The 22,442-nt window shown below is 35.2% G+C and overlaps 1 protein-coding gene across 2 annotated transcripts in view; it reads left to right on the plus strand.

Moving 5' to 3' along the window:
• Positions 1-22,442, plus strand: part of LOC150107101 (ubiquitin-conjugating enzyme E2 G1-like) — a 182,470-nt gene that overhangs the window by 98,774 nt on the left and 61,254 nt on the right. For both annotated transcript variants that reach the window (XM_090391001.1, XM_090391002.1), the window contains exon 5: positions 22,015-22,127. In XM_090391001.1, the coding sequence (XP_090247127.1) occupies positions 22,015-22,092 (78 nt within the window). In that variant the 3' untranslated portion in view covers positions 22,093-22,127. The remainder of the gene's footprint in view (positions 1-22,014; positions 22,128-22,442) is intronic.

Raw genomic sequence — 22,442 nt, forward strand, 5'->3', positions numbered from 1 at the left:
AACCAACCTCTGCAATCCACAATCTGTCAATGTAGGGAGCATTTTTTACATCACTCACCAACTTAGTCACTCTCCTCTGAACCCTTTCCATAACCTTCTCATCTCCAAGGAATCCAGGTGACCAGACCTGAGCATAGTAATCCAAATGTGGAAGTATCAGTGCTTTATAAAGGGGAATAATAACCTCTTTATCTCTGGATGTTAGTGTGTTCCTTAATAACCAAGTAATCCTATGTGCAATCTTGGACACTTTAGCAATGTGTTGTCCCCTGAACTTCATCTCCCTATCTACAAACATTCCCTAGCCTCATCAATCCCTTGGGGTACCGTTCCATCAATGTAGTACACAGCTGGTAATCTTTTAATCCCAAAATGCATAACTTGGCACTTTTCTACATTGAACTGACATCCATTTTACCAGCTTATTTAAATCATCCTGCAAACGCTCAACATCAGCTTGATTTTTTATTGCACTACCCAACTTTGCATCATCAGCAAGCAATTGAATATCTCCTTTTAAGCCATTTCCTATATCATTTATGTACAAATTAAACAACAATGGCCCAAGCACAGAGCCCTGAGGTACGCCACTTGGTCAGCTGCCTCATCTTGGACTCTGCTCCTCAATACGCCACCTTCTGGTATCTCTCCCTGAGCCATGTTCCTATCCATATCACAAGCTTAGTATCCATCCCTCTCTGCTCTAATTTGCACAACAGTATTCCGTGGAGTATCCTGTCAAAAGCCTTAGCAAAATCCAAAAGTACTACTGTGTAGCCATTCCCTTTGTCCAACTCAGATGTCATTTTTTTATAAAAAGTTAATAAATTGCTAAGGCAGGATTGACCTTTAACAAAACCATGTTGGTCCCTATAGAGTATCATATCCTGATCCACCCATTCTTGAATTTTGTTTTTAACCAACTTTCCCAATACTTTTACCACCACTCCCGAGATGGTGATTGGCCTGTAATTAACTACTGTGGTTTTAGAGCCACCTTTATGCAAAGGAACTACTTTGCCTTCCTTTCACTCCCTAGGGATCATACCAGAGATCAAACTTAAGTTAAATAACCAAGTAAGAGGCGTTGACAATTCCTTTGCACACACACCCTGGCTGATATTCCATCTAAACCTACAGCAGTGTTCGCATTTAAATTTTGCAATATACTAAGTACCTCTGATTTCTTAACGTCAATTCTCACATTAGTTATTGCTACAGATACAGAGATATTCTCACTTGGGTGATAGACTTTTGAAAAGTGATCACTCAGTAACTCTACTATTACATCTGAATTGGTCACCTCGATACCATCGGCACCCACTAAGGTTATCCTTCCGAAGTCATTCTTCCTTTTACTTGCCACATAGCAGAACTCTTTGGGATTACCCTTGGTCTCCTTGGCTAAGGACTTCTCGTAATCTGATTTAGCTTTTCTTACTATGCTGTTAACCTTCTAACTTGAGCCTTGTACTGCTCATGGGTGTACTGATCGCCTTCTTGTAAATTCTCCATAACATCTTTTTTTTTTTTTTTTTTTTTTTTTTTTTTTTTGTAGATCAAGCTTGATACTACTACTCATCCATTTAATGCCTACCTTGTTTGTCTTCCTGACCATGGGGACACAATCTGATATTGCCTTCCTCAGATACCCACTGATTTTATCCCATGCACTGCTAACATCTTTCTCCTGCAATATGTTCTACCATGGGACTGCTGCAAGCTCTCTCCAAATCTTGTTATAATTGCCTAACCTGTAGTTCCATAAATACCCCCTTCTTAAGTGAGAAATCCACAAATTTTGCAACTTCCCAAGTCAATACCACATGATCGCGCTCACCAATTGGAGGTAATGAGGACACCTTACTTATGCATACATCCTCTGAACCAATGACCAGGTCCAACACTCTCACACCACGTCCCCTCAGTTATGTGCTGTTTCAAGTAATTATCTCATAGAAGATGTATGAATTCCATTTCCTTTTTGCCACATGATATTTCCTCCTCCAATTGCTTTATCACCTTAATTAAAATCCTCCATAATAATCACTAACCCTGCACTCATTGCACAAATTTGCTGCAGCAGCCAACTATATATTTGGTTGCGTTGGTCACTATTTCACACCAGATTACCTCAAATGTACTATCATTCAAATGTCTTATCATCTTGATATACTACTTTCTTTGGTTGCAACTCATCTGCTATCATCAACAGTACTCCCCCCCCCCCCCCCATTCTATCTTCTCTATTCTCCCTGAAAATACTGTACCCATCACATTCAATTCCAGTGACCACATCTTCTGCTGACAGCCAAGTTTCACTAATGCCTACAACTTTTGGTAAGATTGCACTGACTAATGCCAAAAATTCTTCCCTCTTATTTCGAATACTTCTTGCATTTGTTTACAAAAATTGCAGATTCCTTTTAGTTCTTGTATCCACTTTAGAACTGATAAAGATGTCACTAATTTCAATAGTCCCATGACGATTTTTATCCCCTCTATTCTGCAATTTATTCCGCAAATAAGGATCAACAATTATACAAGCACTGCTTAAGTTTCTCCCTCTTACACTCAACCTTTTCAATTTTAGTTTCCCTGCCCACTTACTTGTTCAGAAAACAGTAACTACTTCAATCGCTTATGACCTTCCATGTTCAGATGCAGCCCATCTCTTGTATACAGCTGTCTTTTGCCTCCAGACATCAACAAATTCCAGACCTCTTTTTTTGCACATTCTTGCAATCATATCATTCATTATCATCACTCGTCTGCTTAACCCATAATTGTCAAAAAAAAAAAAAAAAAAACGAGGCAGCACACACACTATCCTCCCATTGACACTTTTCTTCTTCACGATATCTAACAGTGTTCTTAAATCTTTTGCTACTCAATTTATACTACCACTAAGATCATTTGTACCCACCATAACTATCATTTTTTCTGCATCATGTCCTCTCTTTATTGCTAAAGCCACTCTCTCAATTGTTCCACCAGCCAAGCACTCCTCAGGCATACCGCTCTCCATACCCCTAATCATAGAATCACCATATATTTTACCACTCATAACTTCATTCAAGTCTAAACAAGAGTCACTCACGGCCTCATTTTCTAAGCTATTCAGCATGACTCTCCCAGTTTCATTACTCAACGCTCTTTTACTTACTTCCTCACTCCCACAACATCCCGTTTCTTCTAGAACTCTTGTGCTTTCCTTCTGTTGACTCCCAATCACTCCCATACTATTTATTTCTTCATCAATCACCAAAGACTCTCCCAATCCTGTTCTAGTTACTTCCACTAGTGTAATCTCCATAGACCTAATCTTTCTATTCAACCCATTTAACTCGGTTTTAATTTCCAGAATCCCCTTACTGAGCACTTTCAATTCCTCTTGAAAAAGATGAAGGTCACTTTTCATTTTTCTGAACTCCTTCCGAAGTTCATCTGCTATGGTCCCGATGTCTGCTTCCATGCCTAATCGTTCCAGCCTGTCCTGACACTTCTCACATATGTCAACATTTTCTTTCTTCTCATTTAGCCAAACAGTCCATAGATCCTTCACATTCCTCGGTGCATACATATAACAGTTCCCGCAACGCATCCACTGTGAAGCCGCTGACGTACGCTTCTTGTTGGACACCATCTTTAGTCGCTGAAGTAGTGAAACAAACCACAACGAAAACACAATATATACAACAGAATTCCAAACAATAACACCACTGAAGGACATTCATATCAACCAAAGCACAACTGCAGCACAATTTGAGACAAAAAGGCACACTATATTTTACTTTAAAACCACGTTTTTCAGCACAACTCAACACGACCGGCACGTTCACTAACGACACTAGTGACTATTTTCTGATATGAAAAGAAAAGATCCAAGTTGCACATTCAGATTTAAAGCAAGTTACATGTGGTCTAGATGTTTTAAGAACAGAACTGGAATCAAACTGATCATGAGGCATGGAGAGGCAGTATATTACCAGATAAAGCTGCATGCAATCTACGTGAAAAAAAACTCAAATACTTACAATATACTGCACTACTTATTTACTTATTTGTCTTAAAGTAAAAATCTCATCATTGCTTATCACCAGTTTCTCCTCCACAAGTTTTCTTTGCCTCTTCTCTGTATGGTTTCATAATTCTTACCTGAAACACTTAGTTGAAATTCCTTTATCATTATCATATTCGGTTTTATTTCCCTTTTAACAGATGAGTACTTTGTGAGCTATATAATTCAGCCTTATAAAATTCTAACTTTTGTTTTGTACTCTGTAACAACTGCGAAAACTTTTACATGATCATTTCTGGTTGAATATCTTCTACTTCAGGTTTTGATATATAGTCCTGTTTGCATTCTTCTTGAATATTTCTACCAATTATTATTATTATTGTACAATCATCTCCACAGAGTCCCATACTAATCGTTATTGACAAAATGCCTATCATATTTCTCCTTAAAGTTGTTCACTGATAGAGCACTCACAAATGCATCTGGATATACTACTTATTTACTGCTCTCTTCTTGCAAAAAAAAATTTAGTCCTGACCCTTGTTCTCTCCCATCCACCCATGTATTAGAATGGAGAGAGTGAAGGTAAAAGAGGTGTTTATTTTGGCTGGAAAACAAATGATTTAGCAAGTGTGGTATGCAAGAAGATATAAAAGAGTTGATAGCATGTGCAAAAAAGAAGAGTGAGAAGGTAAAAGTTGTGAGTGTTGTTGTATGATAGAGGCGAGGTGAGATGGAGAGTACTGATCCAAATGAATCAGTGCACTGATTCATTGAGAAGGTGTTGTTCAGAAGTGTAGAATCAGGGAAACTAGAATGTTTAGAGGAATGCAGGTGAGCGTTGATCCAGGCATCCAAGGGGTTAGCAAGTTGGAGAGCGCTCGCTCACGTAATGCTAAATGCAGTACTTCAGGTGAGCTAAGCAACTTTGAGGAAGAGGGTATTGCAGTTTATGTATACAAACCAAACTAGAAAGTGATACCAACTAAAATATATATTTCAGAAAGATAAACAATATCATAAACAGTTAAAAGAATACGAAAACCTAATCTCTCTCTCTCCACAGCTTTCACATGCCATAAAAAATTTAAAAAATAGCCTGATATCAGTCAAGCTGATAAAGATGATATTGCTGTAATCATTAACAAAACTGATGAACATCATTAATGACATCCTACTCCCAACATAAATTGAAAAACTTATACATCAACTCAAGTTAAGTTACATAAACCGGACTACCCTGTGCTCCTCATTATTTCGTAAAAACACTCCACAACAGCTTCCCCCCCCCCCCCCACGCTCCCCATTAATATTTATTTTGCAACTCCATTATTCCAATAATTACTCCAATAATTAATCAAAATTAATTATTAAAAATACCCAGTAGTATTCTGTTTCTTTAGATGCATCCCCTCTATGTACGATTGTTGATTGCCAAAAACCCTACATCATTCACACACTGCTTATAAATGACCAGAACCTACTGGAATGTACAAAATTATCTCCTTCAGATAGTCTGTCATTAATAAAAATATCTGCAGATTTCTTTAATACCATACAGAATAATGGCCTGTGTTAAACTGTGAATGAAATTTTTATGTATATTTTGTTCTTCATTCACATTTAACATAACCTATCATATATTAAGCATGACTTGTTTAAAAATTATTTGTTAATCCCTTGCTTAAGAATTAATTTTCATGTATTATTCCTGAATTTCATCAGCTATTATTTGATCAAATAATTTTAATGTATATTTTACTATTAGAAGGACCCAGTGATAAATATCATTTATCTTATTTACTTTATTCCTTCAATAATATTATGAGAAATTATATGTATATAATTTAATATACCTTATATATATATATACTGTAACATATATTTTATTATTGTTAATTGTAAATGAAATGAAAGAAAAAATTAAGTAACTGTAATATTTTATTAATGTTTTTCATTACTCAATGTAAAAGTATAGCCTTATGTAACGTTAACGCGAATGTTTACGTTTTGTTCGTTGCCATGGAGAGAGAAATAAAATGGAACGTGCGTGGGTAGACCGTGAGCTTCGATAACGAGGAGAGAAGAAAAATATATGAGTGGTAATATAAGAGTAAAGGAGGAGAGAGTTTTTGAAGCGGAAAAAAGGAAGGATATAAGCAAGGGGGTGAAAGTAAATAAAAAGGACTGAAGGGCAGGAATTCAAGAGAGTAGTATTTAAAGGTGTGCTAAGACGAAGTGAAAACTTATAGTTAGCTGAAAGTAAAGTCATCTCTATTAATGTCAGCAGTGGCATTAATAGAGATTTGGTGCCGTAATTGGATAATTAAAGGACTGGAAGGTTAATAAAGGATTCAGAATAGATCCAGTTAGCTTAGAATTACTACTTATTTCTATATTGCTTTTAGGAAGAATTGTACGGAGCTTAATTTGTTGTGAAGTAGTAAACAAGGATATCAATCTGCCCTATAGTTGCCGTCGAGAATTGTGAAGCGCGACAAATAATAATCTAGTTATGACCTTGAAGAATTCTTTTTAAATGTGTTCCATAGGTGTAATAAATATAATTTGAAGATGTACTCACATTAAATCTGACATGCTGAAGATTAATTCCGTAAGGACAGTCATATTTTATTTGTTTCTGTGTATGAAGACTTGAGTGATAGTTCCATTTTGCTCATTCTAACATTTACTGTGGCATATCGCCAAAGTTAGAAGTTAAAAATAATTTGCCTTGAAATAATATCTGCCGTATTTAATGATATGATAAGTGCCAGCTGAGAGTTAAGTGTGGAGTATAACTGAGAAATATGAGCAAACTAATTAAACAAGAAATTCTGTTGTATTAATCTGAGTAAGGAATCTTGTAATTGAGAAAACTGTGAAACTTGTATGTGAAGATTTTGAAGACTGAATTAATAAGAATGATTTGACCCGATGTACCAACTTAATTGTAATGTCTCATTTTAGAAGTGGAATTCATGTATTTATCATATAACCTTATATTAAATGTTTTGTTTTATTAATTTCATTACTGTGTTTGCCTGATTCTTTTTTATTGCACCGTTCATAAATAATTCGAATCTAGCGGGAGCCTCAAGTGAAAAATATTGAATTCGGCCTGAATGAGTAAGGAGACTGCTAATTTAATTGAAAATTGATTCTACTATTTTATATAGACTAATCTAAATATAGGGTGGCGCAGTATAAATATAAATTTCTCTATATTTGTATTAGTGATCAATTGGCAATTAATAGATTTTATTAATAAGAATACGTTACAACAAAATGGCGGATTCGAAACTAGGATGTACGTTCCAACACCTGATTGACTGAGTGGTTAGCATATCCGCTCTCCAGCCAAAAGGCTGCGGGTTCGAATCCCGCCGTGGGCATGGATGTTTGTGATTGTCTGTGAAAGCACTAGTGGTGGTAGTCGGCGGTAGATGCCGTTGGTGTTAGATAATGAAGGTTGGTGGAGTAGTGAGACAAAGAGTATTAGAGTTGATGCCCTCCCTCGATGAGTCTTTGGACTCCCTGGAGGTGTGATATAATAAAAATAATACTATTTGGTCAGTTAAATTATTTCCATTCCATCTTCTTTCATTCAGTATTATTATTATTATATATGACTATCAGGATGTGTCAGTAGAACTAATCTAAGGTGGTATGGCCACTTATATAGAATAGTGAAGAAAGGTTAGTAAAACGAGCAAAAAATGTAGATCTCACACTCTTGTTAGTCATATTCTTTCACAGCTTCCAGGGTTTGACCCCTTATTCTCTCACTCCTTATTCTCTCACAGTTCTCGAGGAGTGATTTGAGTTTGATAACATGTCAGGAGTTGAACAGGAGAGAAGTTTAGAACAAAAAAAGAATATCAAGCTTTTTGGAGGAAAAACGCTTTGGACTTGATGTGCTTCTCTTGAAATACATTAGGTCCATAGTCTTAACTGGGGTGAGGACAACCTCACCCCCACCCCACTTGAGAATGGGAAGGAAAGCAGCATTTAAGGTTAAAAGGAGATCTTGAAGCATGAATTACCTGACCACTATAGGGCTTTGAAAATGAAAAAGAGGATTGGAGAGTATTCTCATCAATAAAGCTATGAATAGGATTGAACATCATGGAAAGAAAATCGTTAATGTATAGGTGAAAGTACTGAGCGATAGGGGTACACCAACATAAATTGAAGAAAGGAAGCTGACAATCCATTCACAAAAAAGGAAGAAGAATATCATGAGATGATAGTTTGGTAAGTAGGCAATGATGCCAGGTTTGATCAGATGCTCTGGAAATATCAGGAGCAACCACTTGAGTTTCTCTGAACTTTTTTGGCCTACATCCAAAAGTGGATAAGGTTGGATAGGAGATCAGCTGTGGAACAAGAATGGTGGCAGTCATATTTGTGGTGAGTCTCCAAGTAGTGAAGCAGTTGATTGTGTTGTTTTTGAGGTGTATTCAGGTTAGAGCAGTAGGTTGATGGTTTAATGGTTGACACTTTTATCTCCCTTGTTTAGGAATAAGCTGAATAAAAGCTTGCTCCCAAGCAGTTGAATAGATGTCAGATGAGTATGACAGCTTGAAGAACCAATATAAGAGGGATATGATTTTGGAGCACAAGCTTTTAGTACAACTGGAGAAATATCATCAGGACCACAAGATTTATTAGTATCAAAGCTATTTAATATTTTTCTGATATCCTTCTGACAAAATTTCAGAGGAGGCATACTATGGATAGTTTGTGGAATCTTATAAAAGATGTCATCATCATACAGAGCGATAGAAGGTGGAAATATGAAGGACAGAAGTTGTATCCCACAGCCTTGACAAGACACCAGAAGGCTCAGCTGATTTGGACAGGAGACATTTTCAGTGCATTTTATCCTTACAAAGTCTGCTTTGGATATGTTGATATTTCTGTAGTTGTTACAGGCTATAATGTGAGCTTGAGTAGTGGCTAATTTTTGAGTGGATTTTTACTGAATTTTTGGCTTGGGCTGCTCTGGCGGAGTTTTTAGAGAACGAGGGTTTGGATAAGGGCCAAGGATTTTGAATGGGATAGGAATAAAAAAAGGCATTAATCCCAGCAACAATAATTGCTGTTATTAGATCAGAGCAGCAGGTGTTAGGCTCAGAAGAGTGAAAACAAGAATCAGACCATAAAAACAATACATGGGTCCCAAAGCTCACCCCAATTGGCACTGTAGGGACACAAGGCTGAGAATGACTGGGAGAAGGGCAGTTTCTAGAATAGATGACATGGTCAGAGTTATGGTCAGACTTGCAAGAGAAAGCTGGTTAAGAAAAGGTCCAAAGTGTTGGGAGAGTGATAAGGATTATTTTAATTCTACTAGATTGGTGAACAATTTTTATAAAGTTGTCACTGATAGTAAACACTTCAGCTTCTTTTCCAGCTTGTCTGTAAAGTTGGAGAAGGCAAGCCAATCTGAATTGTGAATGGGATGTTAAAATTGCAAAGGATATTATATTATCTCACTGTTGGAGTAATTAGATGTGATTGACTTTCTGAGATAGATAGTCAAATAAATCAGTGATGTCACCAGAGTTAGGAAGATGGCAGAAGCAGCAAATGAAGGCAACAGAGTGCAATTTGAGGAAATTTTGAGCCAAAGCAGACCATAATAAAAAAATTAAAAAAAAATTCCAGGTCCAGTAACCTTCTGCATGGGAAGCCAGACCTGAAAAATGCACAAGTTCTGTCCTTATGAAAAGGCATCATGGAAGATGAATGAGGAAAGTTCAGATGAATTGTTACAGAGAATGCTAGTTGGGGTTGTGATGAATAACATACTTGGTTTTGGATGTACGTAGGTGACAGTGCACATCACTGATATTAGAATTAAGATCTCTGATGTTGGTAAAATTGATCTGAAAGTGTTTTTTTTTTTTTGTTATGTTTAAAACTTTAAATATATATATATTTATAGTTTTTTGGGGTTTTTTTTGATAATTTTAGAGATTTTTAGTGGTTTTTATGGAAGATTTTTGTTTAATTGTAGAGATTGAAATTTTTTATACTTTTTATCATGGTTTTTGAGTAAAATAATAGGAAATTTAAAGAGAAAGGAGATGAAGGATTCACTTGTTCTCACTCCCACAGGGCTTTCCAGACCCCCAATCCATGGTCTCAGACAATGTCCTTACAAGTTGCTGCTCCCCTGCAGGCACAACCTGGTAAAATAACCATCAGCAGGATCATTTGCCAATGATTGAGAAGCCTCTCAAAAAGTTATCAACAGGTTTGGTCAGACTTCATCAGACCATTGGTCCTGTGTACTGTCTGGCAACAGAAACTACTTGAAAAAAACCTACAGAAACTGCTTTATAGCATCTTCTTGAAGAGCAGAGGTGCCAGTTTCCTAGTTAAAAAAAAAAAGTCATCCCAGCTAACAATTCATCAAGGACATTTGTTTAATCAGTGTTTTGAGAAGGTTATAACTAATTTCTCGATGATGGGGGTTATCCTGTAAAAGGCAGTCTATCTTCCTCTCATACTCGGCCTTATCCATTACAACTATCTATTTCTGCAAAGAAAGGCTTAGGTGTTATTCATCACTTATAATAATGCTTAACAGTATAATCAACACCAAAAGGAAATGAAAAAAATACATTTATTAAACCGGCTAATATTTTGCTGGTTTTCTACCCAGCATCATCAGAGTGCAATGATAACTTTGACAGGCACACAGCACTAAACTAAGTCATTGTAGAAACAGTTTAAATTGTAACCAAACCTAATGTCCTTACGTGGCACCCTCTATGGATCAGATAACTACAGAGTTAATTTAGAGCAGCCTGGCTATTAGGTATTAAAATGATAGTCTCCCTGATCTTTGGTAAATTAATGCAACCATGTTTATTTAGGTTGGAAGAGTACTTCATAGCTGATTCCGATTCTAAGAATAGCCTCTCAGACCTGTAATGACTTCTTTGTAATATAGATGCTTTTCTCCATCTGAATTTTTATGTTCTTCAAGGTGGATGTTAATTAATCTACCAGTCTGTCCAAAGTAGGTTAACTTGCAAGCACAAGGAACTTCATCCCCTCCCAGATGTTCAAGAGGATGTAGTTGATCCTTAGGAGGACGTATAAAAGTAGCTAGTTGAATGAAAGGTTTAAAATGGTATATAGATCATATTTGCATAGAACTTTGACTTTTTTTTTTTTTTTTGATGAAATTTTATTCAGAAAATCAAGATATGGAATGGATTTTGGTATGACAGCAAAATCATGATCTTTAGCTAACACACTAGTTTCAGCATCAGTGAACATGCATCTAGAAATGGTAATTACCTATTTATTAGTTTATTTATGTTTCCAGTGATAAATTTATGATTCGTATTGTTGGATAAGTCTGTATGAAAGCCTTTCATAAGAGCAGGTTAGTAATTGTTTTGAAACATGTAGAAGATATCCAGTAATTCGTTGTCCAGAGCCATGGGTAGCCCTCTGTCTCCACCTTCGGCATGCTATTTTTTGAACCATCTGGAAGATAACTTGTTTTCATCTATTCATCCCCAATCCTCTGGTTTCACTATGTCAACGACATAGTTGATGTTGCACCTCATTCTGAAAACAAACTTACCACCTTTCTACATTGGATTAATAGGCTTCACCCACATATTCAATTCACCATGGAAAAAAGAAAAATTCTGGTAGGTTACGATTCTTGGACATCCTTCTATTTGCATAGCCACTGGTACTTTGTCAGCCAATGTTTATTGGAAACTTACTGTTACTGGCAGATATATATACAAAAGTCTGCTCATTTTATTGCCCAAAATTCAAGTCATTAATTAATAGAGCCAATAATATTTTCTTTCCCTTAGGCTTACAACAAGAACTTCTCCCTTTCAAAATTTTGATGGAATTAAAGACTAAATTAAATTAAAAACTTCTTCAAAAGTCTACCTGTTGTAGAATTTTAAAGAAGTTTTACCTTAATCTCGCATATTTTCCTGTCAGCAAAATTTCTTATCTGTTACTATCTACGAAAGACAAACTATTACCTCTATCTTTTGCTGGTGTTTACCAGATCCCTTGTGAATTTAATTTGGCATGCTTTGGACAGATAGACCATTCTGTGGAAAAAAAGAATTAACATCAGTACCACATTGTACTACTACACTGAATACCTGAAAACCTCAAAAGTCTGGCACAGCATAGGATTGATACTAAATGCAGTAACCTGTGGAATGAAGCTCATCTTCTCTGTAGAAGCAGTTTTAAATATGAATACCTTTTCAAAGAAAGTTGTGTAGTTCTTTTACACCAGCCTAACCCGAATTGGAATGATTGTCTCTCTCTTCGAGGTCCTCCTCTTACATAAATATTAAAAAAAAAAAAAAAACTATTTCTCTATCACTTGACCACCATTTTTACTTGGTAAATCGATTGTTGTCTCCACACACTGATAATGTATCGTTAGTTTCAGTGCAAAAATCTGTAACTTTTAAAGTTTATTACTGTGGTTATCATGTTTTCATTGTTTGATCGTTATGCTACGGATATCTTTATAGATTAGACTTAAATTTTCAGTTTACTTGATCACAGAAATAATTTACTCTTGTAAAATTGGTGCAGGATCATCTTTCTACATTCATAATTTACAAAATATTAGGCTGCTACAACTCCAGTTAACACATTCGTAGTGTGCAATATTTGCACATATAACATGTTTGATGGATGCTTTTTTGTCAATGTAACATGGCCCCTCTGCATCAGGCAAGACAGATTTTTGCACATTCGGCAATATATATGGTATGCTAGTTTCAAGTTTTTTTCAGTAGAATTTTTGTTTAATATTTATGAGCTGTCACTATGGTATAGAAAATATCTCGGAGGTAACGGTTTCTTATCTCCTGTTATATACACACGCAAAAAATTTACTCATCTGTCACTCATCTTCTCTATTTGTTTAAATGACATGCCCCAATAAGTCAATAGGAGTTTTACAACATGATTAATAGTACTTTACCGTGGTTGGAGAAGTTGTGCATTTTATTTATTTAAAATATATATATATATATATTCTGGGGACAAGCGTATTTGTGCCCTATATATGTGTGTAGCAGGGGCATATATTCAGGGTGTGCAGTGCATGCCCACAGAATAGCAATTTCACTGTTATTATATTTTTGCATTTATTTCCGTTAAAGACTCCTCTAATTGTTTGCTGCCTTTGCTTAATTCCTAAAATTAAATACAATATACTACTTCTTCCTTAAAAGAAGCCATTTTGATGTATAAACATTGTATCACATTTGTGTTAATAGCCTGGATGTGTGGTCACAAATACAGACACCTTTGATCCCTTCAATCAGACATGCAGCTGGTGCAGCATGTCAAATTCTTGGCGTTCCCATGGTTTTAAACGGCCCAGAAGGCAAGGCAGGGTGTGCACTGAGACAGTAGAAGCCAGATGTCTTTAGTGGCTGTGATTGATTATTGTGTGAAGTAATCCATTTGTATTTTATCATTTGTTGTAAGTTGCTGATTTTGTTTTCTGAGTTTCATTTGTTTTGCAGGCATGAAGTGTGAACTGACATGTTTAGGACACCAATAGAGACTAGTTTTTAATATATAATTTTCTATAAATAATTTATAACTTTTTTGCCCATATTTAAAATGGGAAACAGTGTTGATAATCTACTAAATATCCCTTTTTCTGCCAGAGCTTTCACAGATTGTATGATTATAGTCGAAGGAGGTTGAAACATGTATAAATAAAGTTATTTCAGCCTTTTAAAAATTGTATCAAAATTCAAATTGCATCTCACTCTACTATATGGCAATGATAATCTAATCTCACGATGAAGTGTAAACCCTTTGTGCTTCACATAAAGCATGCATGAAACATAGTTATTATTCATTTGACCTTTATGATTTCTATGTGTAAATTATATGAATTGATAATTTAAATTATTCAAAGTTATCCTACAATTATTTGCATTAGACCAATTAAGATGAGCACTGATGTACTCTGCACTCTTAAAATTTTCATGCATCAATAAAAATGCAATCATATTGTCAAAATGATGTGAATTTTGTAACATGGGTTGCATAAGTCACACAACAGCACACCCAACACAAATGGGCATGTGATGCCATTGATGTGTAGGTTGCTTAACAGTTGCTTTTAAAAATATTTTGTACTACATAAATGGGTTGTTTTCTGTGCCAAGTATATGTGAATATCTAGTGATATTTCTGTTTTATGATTATACTATCATAATTATCTATGAAAATATCAAAAGAAAACAAAAGCAATCATTGCAGCCAGTAGTTCTTCCCTTACCCCTCCCTTATCCCTCAGAATATAGAATATATATTCGATTGGATATAGGATTGCTGGAAGATGGGAGAAAGAAGAATGAAAAAGTGAAATTTGTTAGCTTATTGCTGAGATATGGTAGTGTGAAGAAGGAGGACTGTGATAGCAAATGATTTGATGCATAGGCTGTGTAGAAATGGGTGTGAGCTTTTGGAATGTATGGAGTGAGTTTGATGACATAAATGACTTCTTTAAGATGGGATGGCTGCACTTTAATGGATCTGGAGGCTGGAGAAATTATTTATTGAGATCAGACCTAATGCAGAAAATCAGGGATGAAAGGTAAGAATGTGTGTGTAAGTTAGCTAAAGTATGCAAACATAATATATAGGTTAGGAGTGAATGGGATGTGTAACCTTATTAAGCAAGTGATCCATATTGTAAGTTGAGAGGAGTTATAAAAAGTGCAAATAAACAAAAAAAAAAGTTATCAATGTGGCATGGAAAGTTAAGTCAGTGTATGAAAAGAAATTGGCTATAATGGCTAAAGGCAATCCAAAGGAATTTTATCGTTATGCAAGTAAAAGAAAGAATGAACATGGAATACCATTACTGAATGCAGTCAGTTCCCTTATGTCAGAAGTAAATGTGATTGTTCAGATAACAAGTACAGGTAACTCTCGTATAATGCAGTACTTATACGACGCGGTCTACAAATTGTAGTAACCCTTGTTCAACGTGGTTTCGATAAATATACAATGTCTCTACACATTGTAATAACCCTTTATCTTTTCATATATTTTTCACTGTGTGAGTTAAAAATCAAATTTTATCTTCGTTAAATTTGTGTCTGCCCATATCGCGCTTGTAGTTATAAGTAACGAATTTATATTATGGAAAAATACCCTTCAGCATGCATGTATGTCAATTGTTAACCATATAAAGTGTTTATTGTCTTGTTTTTTTGCCAGGAAAGTGCATTAAAAATCTTAAGTGTGTTAATCTCAAGCTGAGCACTTTATTTTCTTGTGAGTTACATACATAATTAATATGTAATGCTTTTTTTATGTAAAAAGATATTTTTATAGTAATAGCCACAAACTGCAACGAAAGGGAAAAACCAACATTGAAAAGAAAATTTATTTCTCTCGAAGAAAAAATTAAAATCTTGGATCGGTTGAAAAATGGAGAAAAACCAGGATATAGAAGGAATTTGAATTTAAGTGAATGAACAATTCGAACAAACAAAATGAACATAAAATCCGAGAGATTGTTTATTGCTGGGTCAATGGTAAGTGCAAAGCACATTGCTCGTGTACACAATATTCTAATGGGGGAAAATAGAGAAATCTCTAATGATTTGGATAGACAATTGCACTCAAAAGAAAATTCCTTTGGATGGAAATCTTATTAAACACAAAGCTCTCACAGTTTATAAACATTTATGATGCAGACCAGGTGTTCAATGCGGATCAATCTGGGTTATATTGGAGAAAAATGCAAAAGCTCACCTATATTTTGAAAAATGAAAGTCAGCTCCTGGATTCAAAGTTTCTGAAGAGAAAATTGCTCTGCTGTTTTGTAGTAATGCATTGGGTGATTACATGACAAAACCAATGTTTATTAACCGATCCTCAAATCCTCGTGCTATGAAAGATTGAAATATGCACTAATTTTTTTATTTTGCCTGAAACATTTATGCATTATGTGCAATGAAATTTATGTACAATTTGTAAATTTATTATTTTATACTATGTATTTGTTTCATAATTTATATATTTTCATAGCTTGCATGAATTATCTGAATTAAATAAAAATATATTTTTGTTGGATATGTCGTTGTTTATATAATTAAAAAAAAAAACGATTTCGGAACATAACCCTACTTTTTCTATGTGATCTGAATCTTGCATAATGCGGCATTTCTATGGAACCTAACATCCACGTTATACGCGGGTTACCTGTACTCACTCTGCTGAGCTTTCTCAACCTAGTGCATGTAATAAGGCACAAAGGACATGGATGAGAAGGAGGCTCAAGAGCTGTTGCATAACCTGGATAAGAATTCTGCAGTAGAAACAGATGGGATACAAGCTACAAGGTCAGCCAAACTGTATAGTCCCTTGGTGTATTTGTATAATTTGAGTATCAGCTCAGGAAAGATTCCACAGGAATGGAAATAACATATGATAGAAGAATGGTACAAAAAATTATGTATCTAACTACGGACCTATCGCATTATGCTTTCCAAGAAATTATGTTCTTGAGTAATAATATGCTTAGGTAATAGAATAAAAGTGTAAGCAAAGTTTAGTATTAAGTATCTATCTTCATGCTTAGGCTACTTGTATATAGAAGCTGTTGCCTCCACATCCACTGCCTCAGTATTCCATAATGCAGAGTACACTTCTTTTTGAGTGTGGATATTGCTGTGCATTATGGGAAAGGGTCACTACTCAGACCAGTTGTGACCTTTATTAAGGTCTCATCAGTGAGAATCAGATCCAGGAAGATGCCAAAGATTGAATTAACGTAGAAGTCATTATTCTGGGTAGTGACCCTTCCCATACTGCCTAGCAATATACACATCTGAAAGGAAGTGTAACACGGGTATTAAGGGATACTGAGACAGTTGATGTGAAGTGAACAGCCTCTACATACAAGTAGCCTAGTTGTGTTTTTTTACACTTGGTAACAGATTTTAAAAAGAATATAATTTACTTTGTAACCGAGTGGAAAGACTTTCTACCATTCTATCAGTATCTCTCAAGTGGTTGTGAAGATTTTAGAGAAGTTGGTAAAAACTTGCTATACTTTTCAAAAAACAGCATGGGTTTACTAAAGTCTGAGCAGTTCGCTCATATTTCACAATGCTGCTACAGCTGAGTTGGATAAGAGGGATTGGATACACTATGATACTGTTGTACTTTTACTAAGGCATTAGAAAGGATACTACAGTAGTATATTGGGGGATGGGTGAATCTGTCAGATTTAAGATGCCTATTGGTGTTCCCCACAGATCATCCTGGGGAACAACCCAGGTTCTGTGCATTGCTCCATTGTTATTCATTTATTTACTGATGATGCAAAATAGGCAGGGCAATATGGGATGCTAATACATTGGTGTCCAAAACCTAAGAACAAACACTATTTCTGAAGATTGCAGCCACAAATTCAGTTGAATCAGCTCTTGGCAATTTGTATAACTGACTATTTCGAGTAAAAAGTGGGTACCATTCAAATTTTTGAATCATGTGCAATGGGATCACATGGTAGCACTCAATAGGATAAAAGATAAAAGGCTGTGCTAAGTGAGTTGTGTTTGAAGGAAGCTCTTTCTGTGAAGGAATAAGATGTCTTGTAATGTCTCAAAGACATCATCTAGATTGTTTCACACAGGGAAGCATTATTGGAAAGCTTGAAGAAGGGTGCAGAATTACTGATATTGCCAGAGAGAGTTTGGAATCTCACATAGTTGTATCCAGGCTCTGGATAGTGTTTAAACCAATGGGATGTGCTCCAGACAAAGGTTGCCCTCACTCTACCATGGAGCATGAAGGCAAATTTTTAGTTATAACAGCAAAATGTAATTGACACACCATGAAAGGTCAACAGGCTAGTCAGCTTCATGGAGCACAGGTACTTGGATATCTCAAAAAATTTGGTAAGATGTCTGTGACAAGTTTGCCTATACAGCAATCCCTCGATTAATGCGCTCCTGATTAGTGCTTCATTTTTCTTTCGATACCCAAATTCGATTAGTGCGCCTATATACATCTTAAACGAAATGTTACAGATTTTAAAAATTTTCAATCTATACATTTTTTATGGCTAACTATTTTAAAAAATCACTCACCAGGATGAAATAATTTAGTTATTGATTAGAAACATTTAAAGAGTTATTTTTTAATGCCATACTACACTATTTCCATGTACTCTATGTTCCAAATTTACCACTAAAATTTATGTCATCTGCTTTACATAGCATTTTGCTGATCATATCTCGTGCAATTGTTTTCCATATCTTTTTTATTTTAAATTATTTTCCTAACCTTTAAATCGGGAGTAAAAGAATTAGTGAGAAAAAAACAGAAGTGTGAAAATGATTCAAAAAGTAATCTGATTGGAAGAAAACTTGAAATAATAAAGAAAATGAACAAGGAATGAGTCCAGAGCAAAGATAGGACAAGAACACAAAAATGGCTGAATCAACTTCTGAATACAAAGAGAAAGGTAAGGCTGCTTGATATTCATCATGCATGCACTGAAAATCAAAATATTATAATGATTGAAATTAGAGAGACTTCTTTTTACATGGATCGAAGATTGTAACCAAAAACGGATCCCGCTAAACACTGGTCTTATTAAATCAAAAGCATTATCTCTTAGTAACCTGGAAAGAAAGGGCTATCAATGATGGAAAAGAAGAAGAATTCCACATTAGTGCTGGGTGATTTGAGCGTTTCAAAAAGAGAAATAGCCTATATAATGTTCTAATCGCAGGCGAAGCTGCAAGTGCAGATAAGGAGATATCCAGAGATTTTGAAGAAAATTGTGAAAGAAGGGGACTATTGTGATGAACAAATATTTAATGTCAATGAAACTGCCCTTTTTTTTGAAAGCGAATGCCTTCCAAGACTTTTCTGGCCAAATCAATGAAATCTCAGCCTGGTTATAAAGTTGCAAAGTCGAATGAAATTACTGCTAGCAATATGCGAGCCGTTTGGAAGCACATTCTTCCACATTGTACAAGTGATTTTAGAGGCTTTTCAAATGAATCTAAGTTAATTAAAGCTCATTCTGAGAAGTTGAGTGATTCCGACCTGCTAAATTTAGATGCACAGCGGAACGATCCTGAAGAATATGAAGAAAATTTAATCACTCACAAGCCCAAAGACTATTTTAAAATTGTTTTCACAGAAACAATTTTAAAATAGTTTTCATACAATCGAAGTTTTTAAGCAGCAATGCTTAGAGACTGATCCTGGTGCAGAGAGAACCAGTAAAATTTTCAGAAGAGGCAATAGGGCCATACCGTTAGTTGTATGAAAAAAAGAAATAGAACCTGCCAAACTATCTTATCTCAATTCTTTGTTAAGAAGCAGAATAATAAATTTATATTCTTAATATGTTTTATTATTCTTTCAGCTTTATGGTTTTCCTTTAACTAGGCCCTAAGACATATCCTAATTCTTTTATAAAAAAAATTAAGGGTCAAAAAAGAAATGAGGAATGAATTATATATTTTCCAATAGGTTATTATATTTGACCTTTTTCCTCCGATTCTTGATGAATGCACTTGATCTTGCATGAAAGTGGTACTGCTTACCATCATGAGAATGTTCTTGAAAGGAATAGATACAGCAGTGCTGGAGTCATCTTGTTGGGAGGCACATTATGCTTAATGGATGCACCGAGGTACAAGTGCTGGAAAAAGGGACTGTGGTGAACTATATTGCAACTTCAATGTGATTCCAATTGTTCCGCGATGATGTCGGCAAAGAATTCATTTTTCGGGATGACAATGCCACACCACATTGTCCATGAGCTGTAGAGAAACTTCTGGAGAGCGAGTATATTAATTAAATCAAGTGGTCAGAACCCTCCCCTCCAGAAAACAAACAAGGCATTATCCTTGCTTTGAAGGAGGAGTGGGCCAGTTTGCCTCAACTCCTGAATTACTTGGAACTAAGCATATTATGATGTTGTGAGAGCTGCATTGCAGTTCGGGGTGGACATATTCCATACTGAAATGTCTCCACAGTTTTCTATAAGCACTACTTTAATCCTTAACTATGTCCTTAGGAAATTTGTAACTTTTGCCAAAAACATATTGCAGTTTAATTTCTGCGAAACTTATAACACATTTTGTGTGTAATATAATTTATTAGTATGCTGGCAATAAATTTATGTCCACGTTTTGCTATAGTCATGAAAATTTTTTCATATACAGGTAAAAATGTAGTTTCTCCTTAGCTTTTAGACACCAGCGTATAAGTCTTTCACAGCAGTTTGATTAGGCTGGAGTCTTGGGAACACAGTAACGGCTGTCAATTCAGTCTTAAATAAGTGTCAAGTTATGCAGTTTGGTGTGATGAGATTGCCTGTGGCATATTATATTAGTATTATATTTGCAATTTGAATTGTAAAGGTTATAGCAAAAATTGCAAATGCAACTCAGAGGATAATTGTGATGCTGAAATAAATATTGACATATAAGAAAGTTATTTTGCTTTACAAATCTTTGATACGACATTACCTGGTCTACTTTGTTCAGATTTGTTTTGGGTTATGTGGGAATAAAGAAGCTGTGGAAAGGGTGCAAAGAAGAGTTACAAAGATGATATAGGGATCATGTAACATAGATTGAGGACTGATTAGGAGTATCTGACTACAGACACTGGTAAATAGAAGAAAGAGTGTTGATATGATAGAGGTCTAGAAACTTCCCAAAAGGATGTTATAAGATATTGGTTGATGAAAGTTTCCATTGTAATGAAAATGGGGGAAAGGACAAATGGAGAAAAGCATCCATGGAAGTTATGCTTGTTGGTGGTTAAGAAAGTAGTAAGAGCAAGATTTCAAATTATTGCATGCACTCACAGTAGTGAGTGCATGCAATAATTTGCCTATTGAAGTGGGAAGTGCATCTAGTTTGAACGAATTTAAGAAATACTATGAGCTTGTGTGGATGATGTATGGCCTTCCTCATTGAGTCCTTGATTCCCTGCAAGTCTCTGATGATGAAATAAAATAAATAAATCAGCCAACGCCTTTTATTCCCTAATAGGGAGCAGGCGAGGCCTTTATACCCTATCTAGCTTTTTTTTTTTTTGAGTGGGCAGTTCAATCACCACCGGTAGCCAATCAGAGCTAACTGGCCCATGTCTATCACTAATTATAGGCAGCTACTGATGAAGAGACCAGCAAACATGTGCTGTCATCTCTTGGTGCCTAACCCTAACAGGATATGTTATTGTCTGAAATAATGTGGGTACTGCGGTCGATTTTCTTGAGTTAACGGGACAAAAACCCAAGTTTCCGGGAGCAAAAACCCGCTTGCCTGTGCCAGAGATTGACTAACTCGGGAACCGGTTGAAGATAGGTTTAGAAAAATTTCCTCCAGTCGCCAACTAGACTTGAACTAGGTCTAACTTCGAGCAACCAAGCGCAAAGGACACGTGCCACTTCCACTGAGCTACACAGGCCTGATGGTGATAATAATAATATGCTAGTATGATGAACCACTGTGACCTATTTTAAAAAAAAAAAAAATTAATAAAACATTGCTTTCAGAATTGTTATGTGTATTTGAATTATTAATCAAGTCATTGAACTTGCAGTTATTTTTTTATACAGGTGCTGAATATTACATTGGGAAATAGCATTACCCAATTTTAATCGAGAAATAGCAGATATCGATAAGTAGAGTAGTTGAATAAATTTTAAAAATTACATTTTATTTTTTTAAGTTTCATTTCATCATTAACTCAAGACATTTTCTAATAAAATATGAAAGTTGTAATTCTGAGGTAGAGTTAGAAGCATGGATATGAAATATCCATGCTTCTAACCTGTTCTTCTTCAGTGGACTTATTAAATATGCATTCCAGAATATCGGAATGTGTTATTAAAACAATGAAATTCTGTCACTGCTCACTTCATTAATTGTTATTTCATAATCCATTGACAGAAAGACTGGAGAGAAAACTATTCAGATTTTAAGAGGAAGGTTGCTCGCTGTGTACGAAAAAGTCAAGAAGAGGCCTAAAATTGAACTAAATTAGTATCATTTTAAATAAATTGGTAAGTGGCATTAATAATATTTCAAAAAAATTTTGAAATGTGAATTTTGAAATTGTGTTATATAAAAAAATCCTGATTAATATTAACTAATAACCTGACACACCTTTTTCTGCAGTAAGTCCTTGTCATTCATACGATTTAATGGGATAACTACATCACAAAAAGAAATGATAAAACAGCAGGTTTTAATCATTTCAGTATTTCATCTTTGTCACAGAAACATCTTCAGAATATGAAAATGTAAGTGTTATTACAATGTTAAAATTGTAATAAAACTCACAAGAAACAATAAGTGGAAGAAATAAAATTAGTCTA

This window comes from Typopeltis vanoorti, chromosome 4, assembly GCF_054136105.1.
Source record: "Typopeltis vanoorti isolate ZY-2024b chromosome 4, IOZ_Tvanoo_1.0, whole genome shotgun sequence".
In the NCBI taxonomy this organism is placed as follows: domain Eukaryota; kingdom Metazoa; phylum Arthropoda; class Arachnida; order Uropygi; family Thelyphonidae; genus Typopeltis; species Typopeltis vanoorti.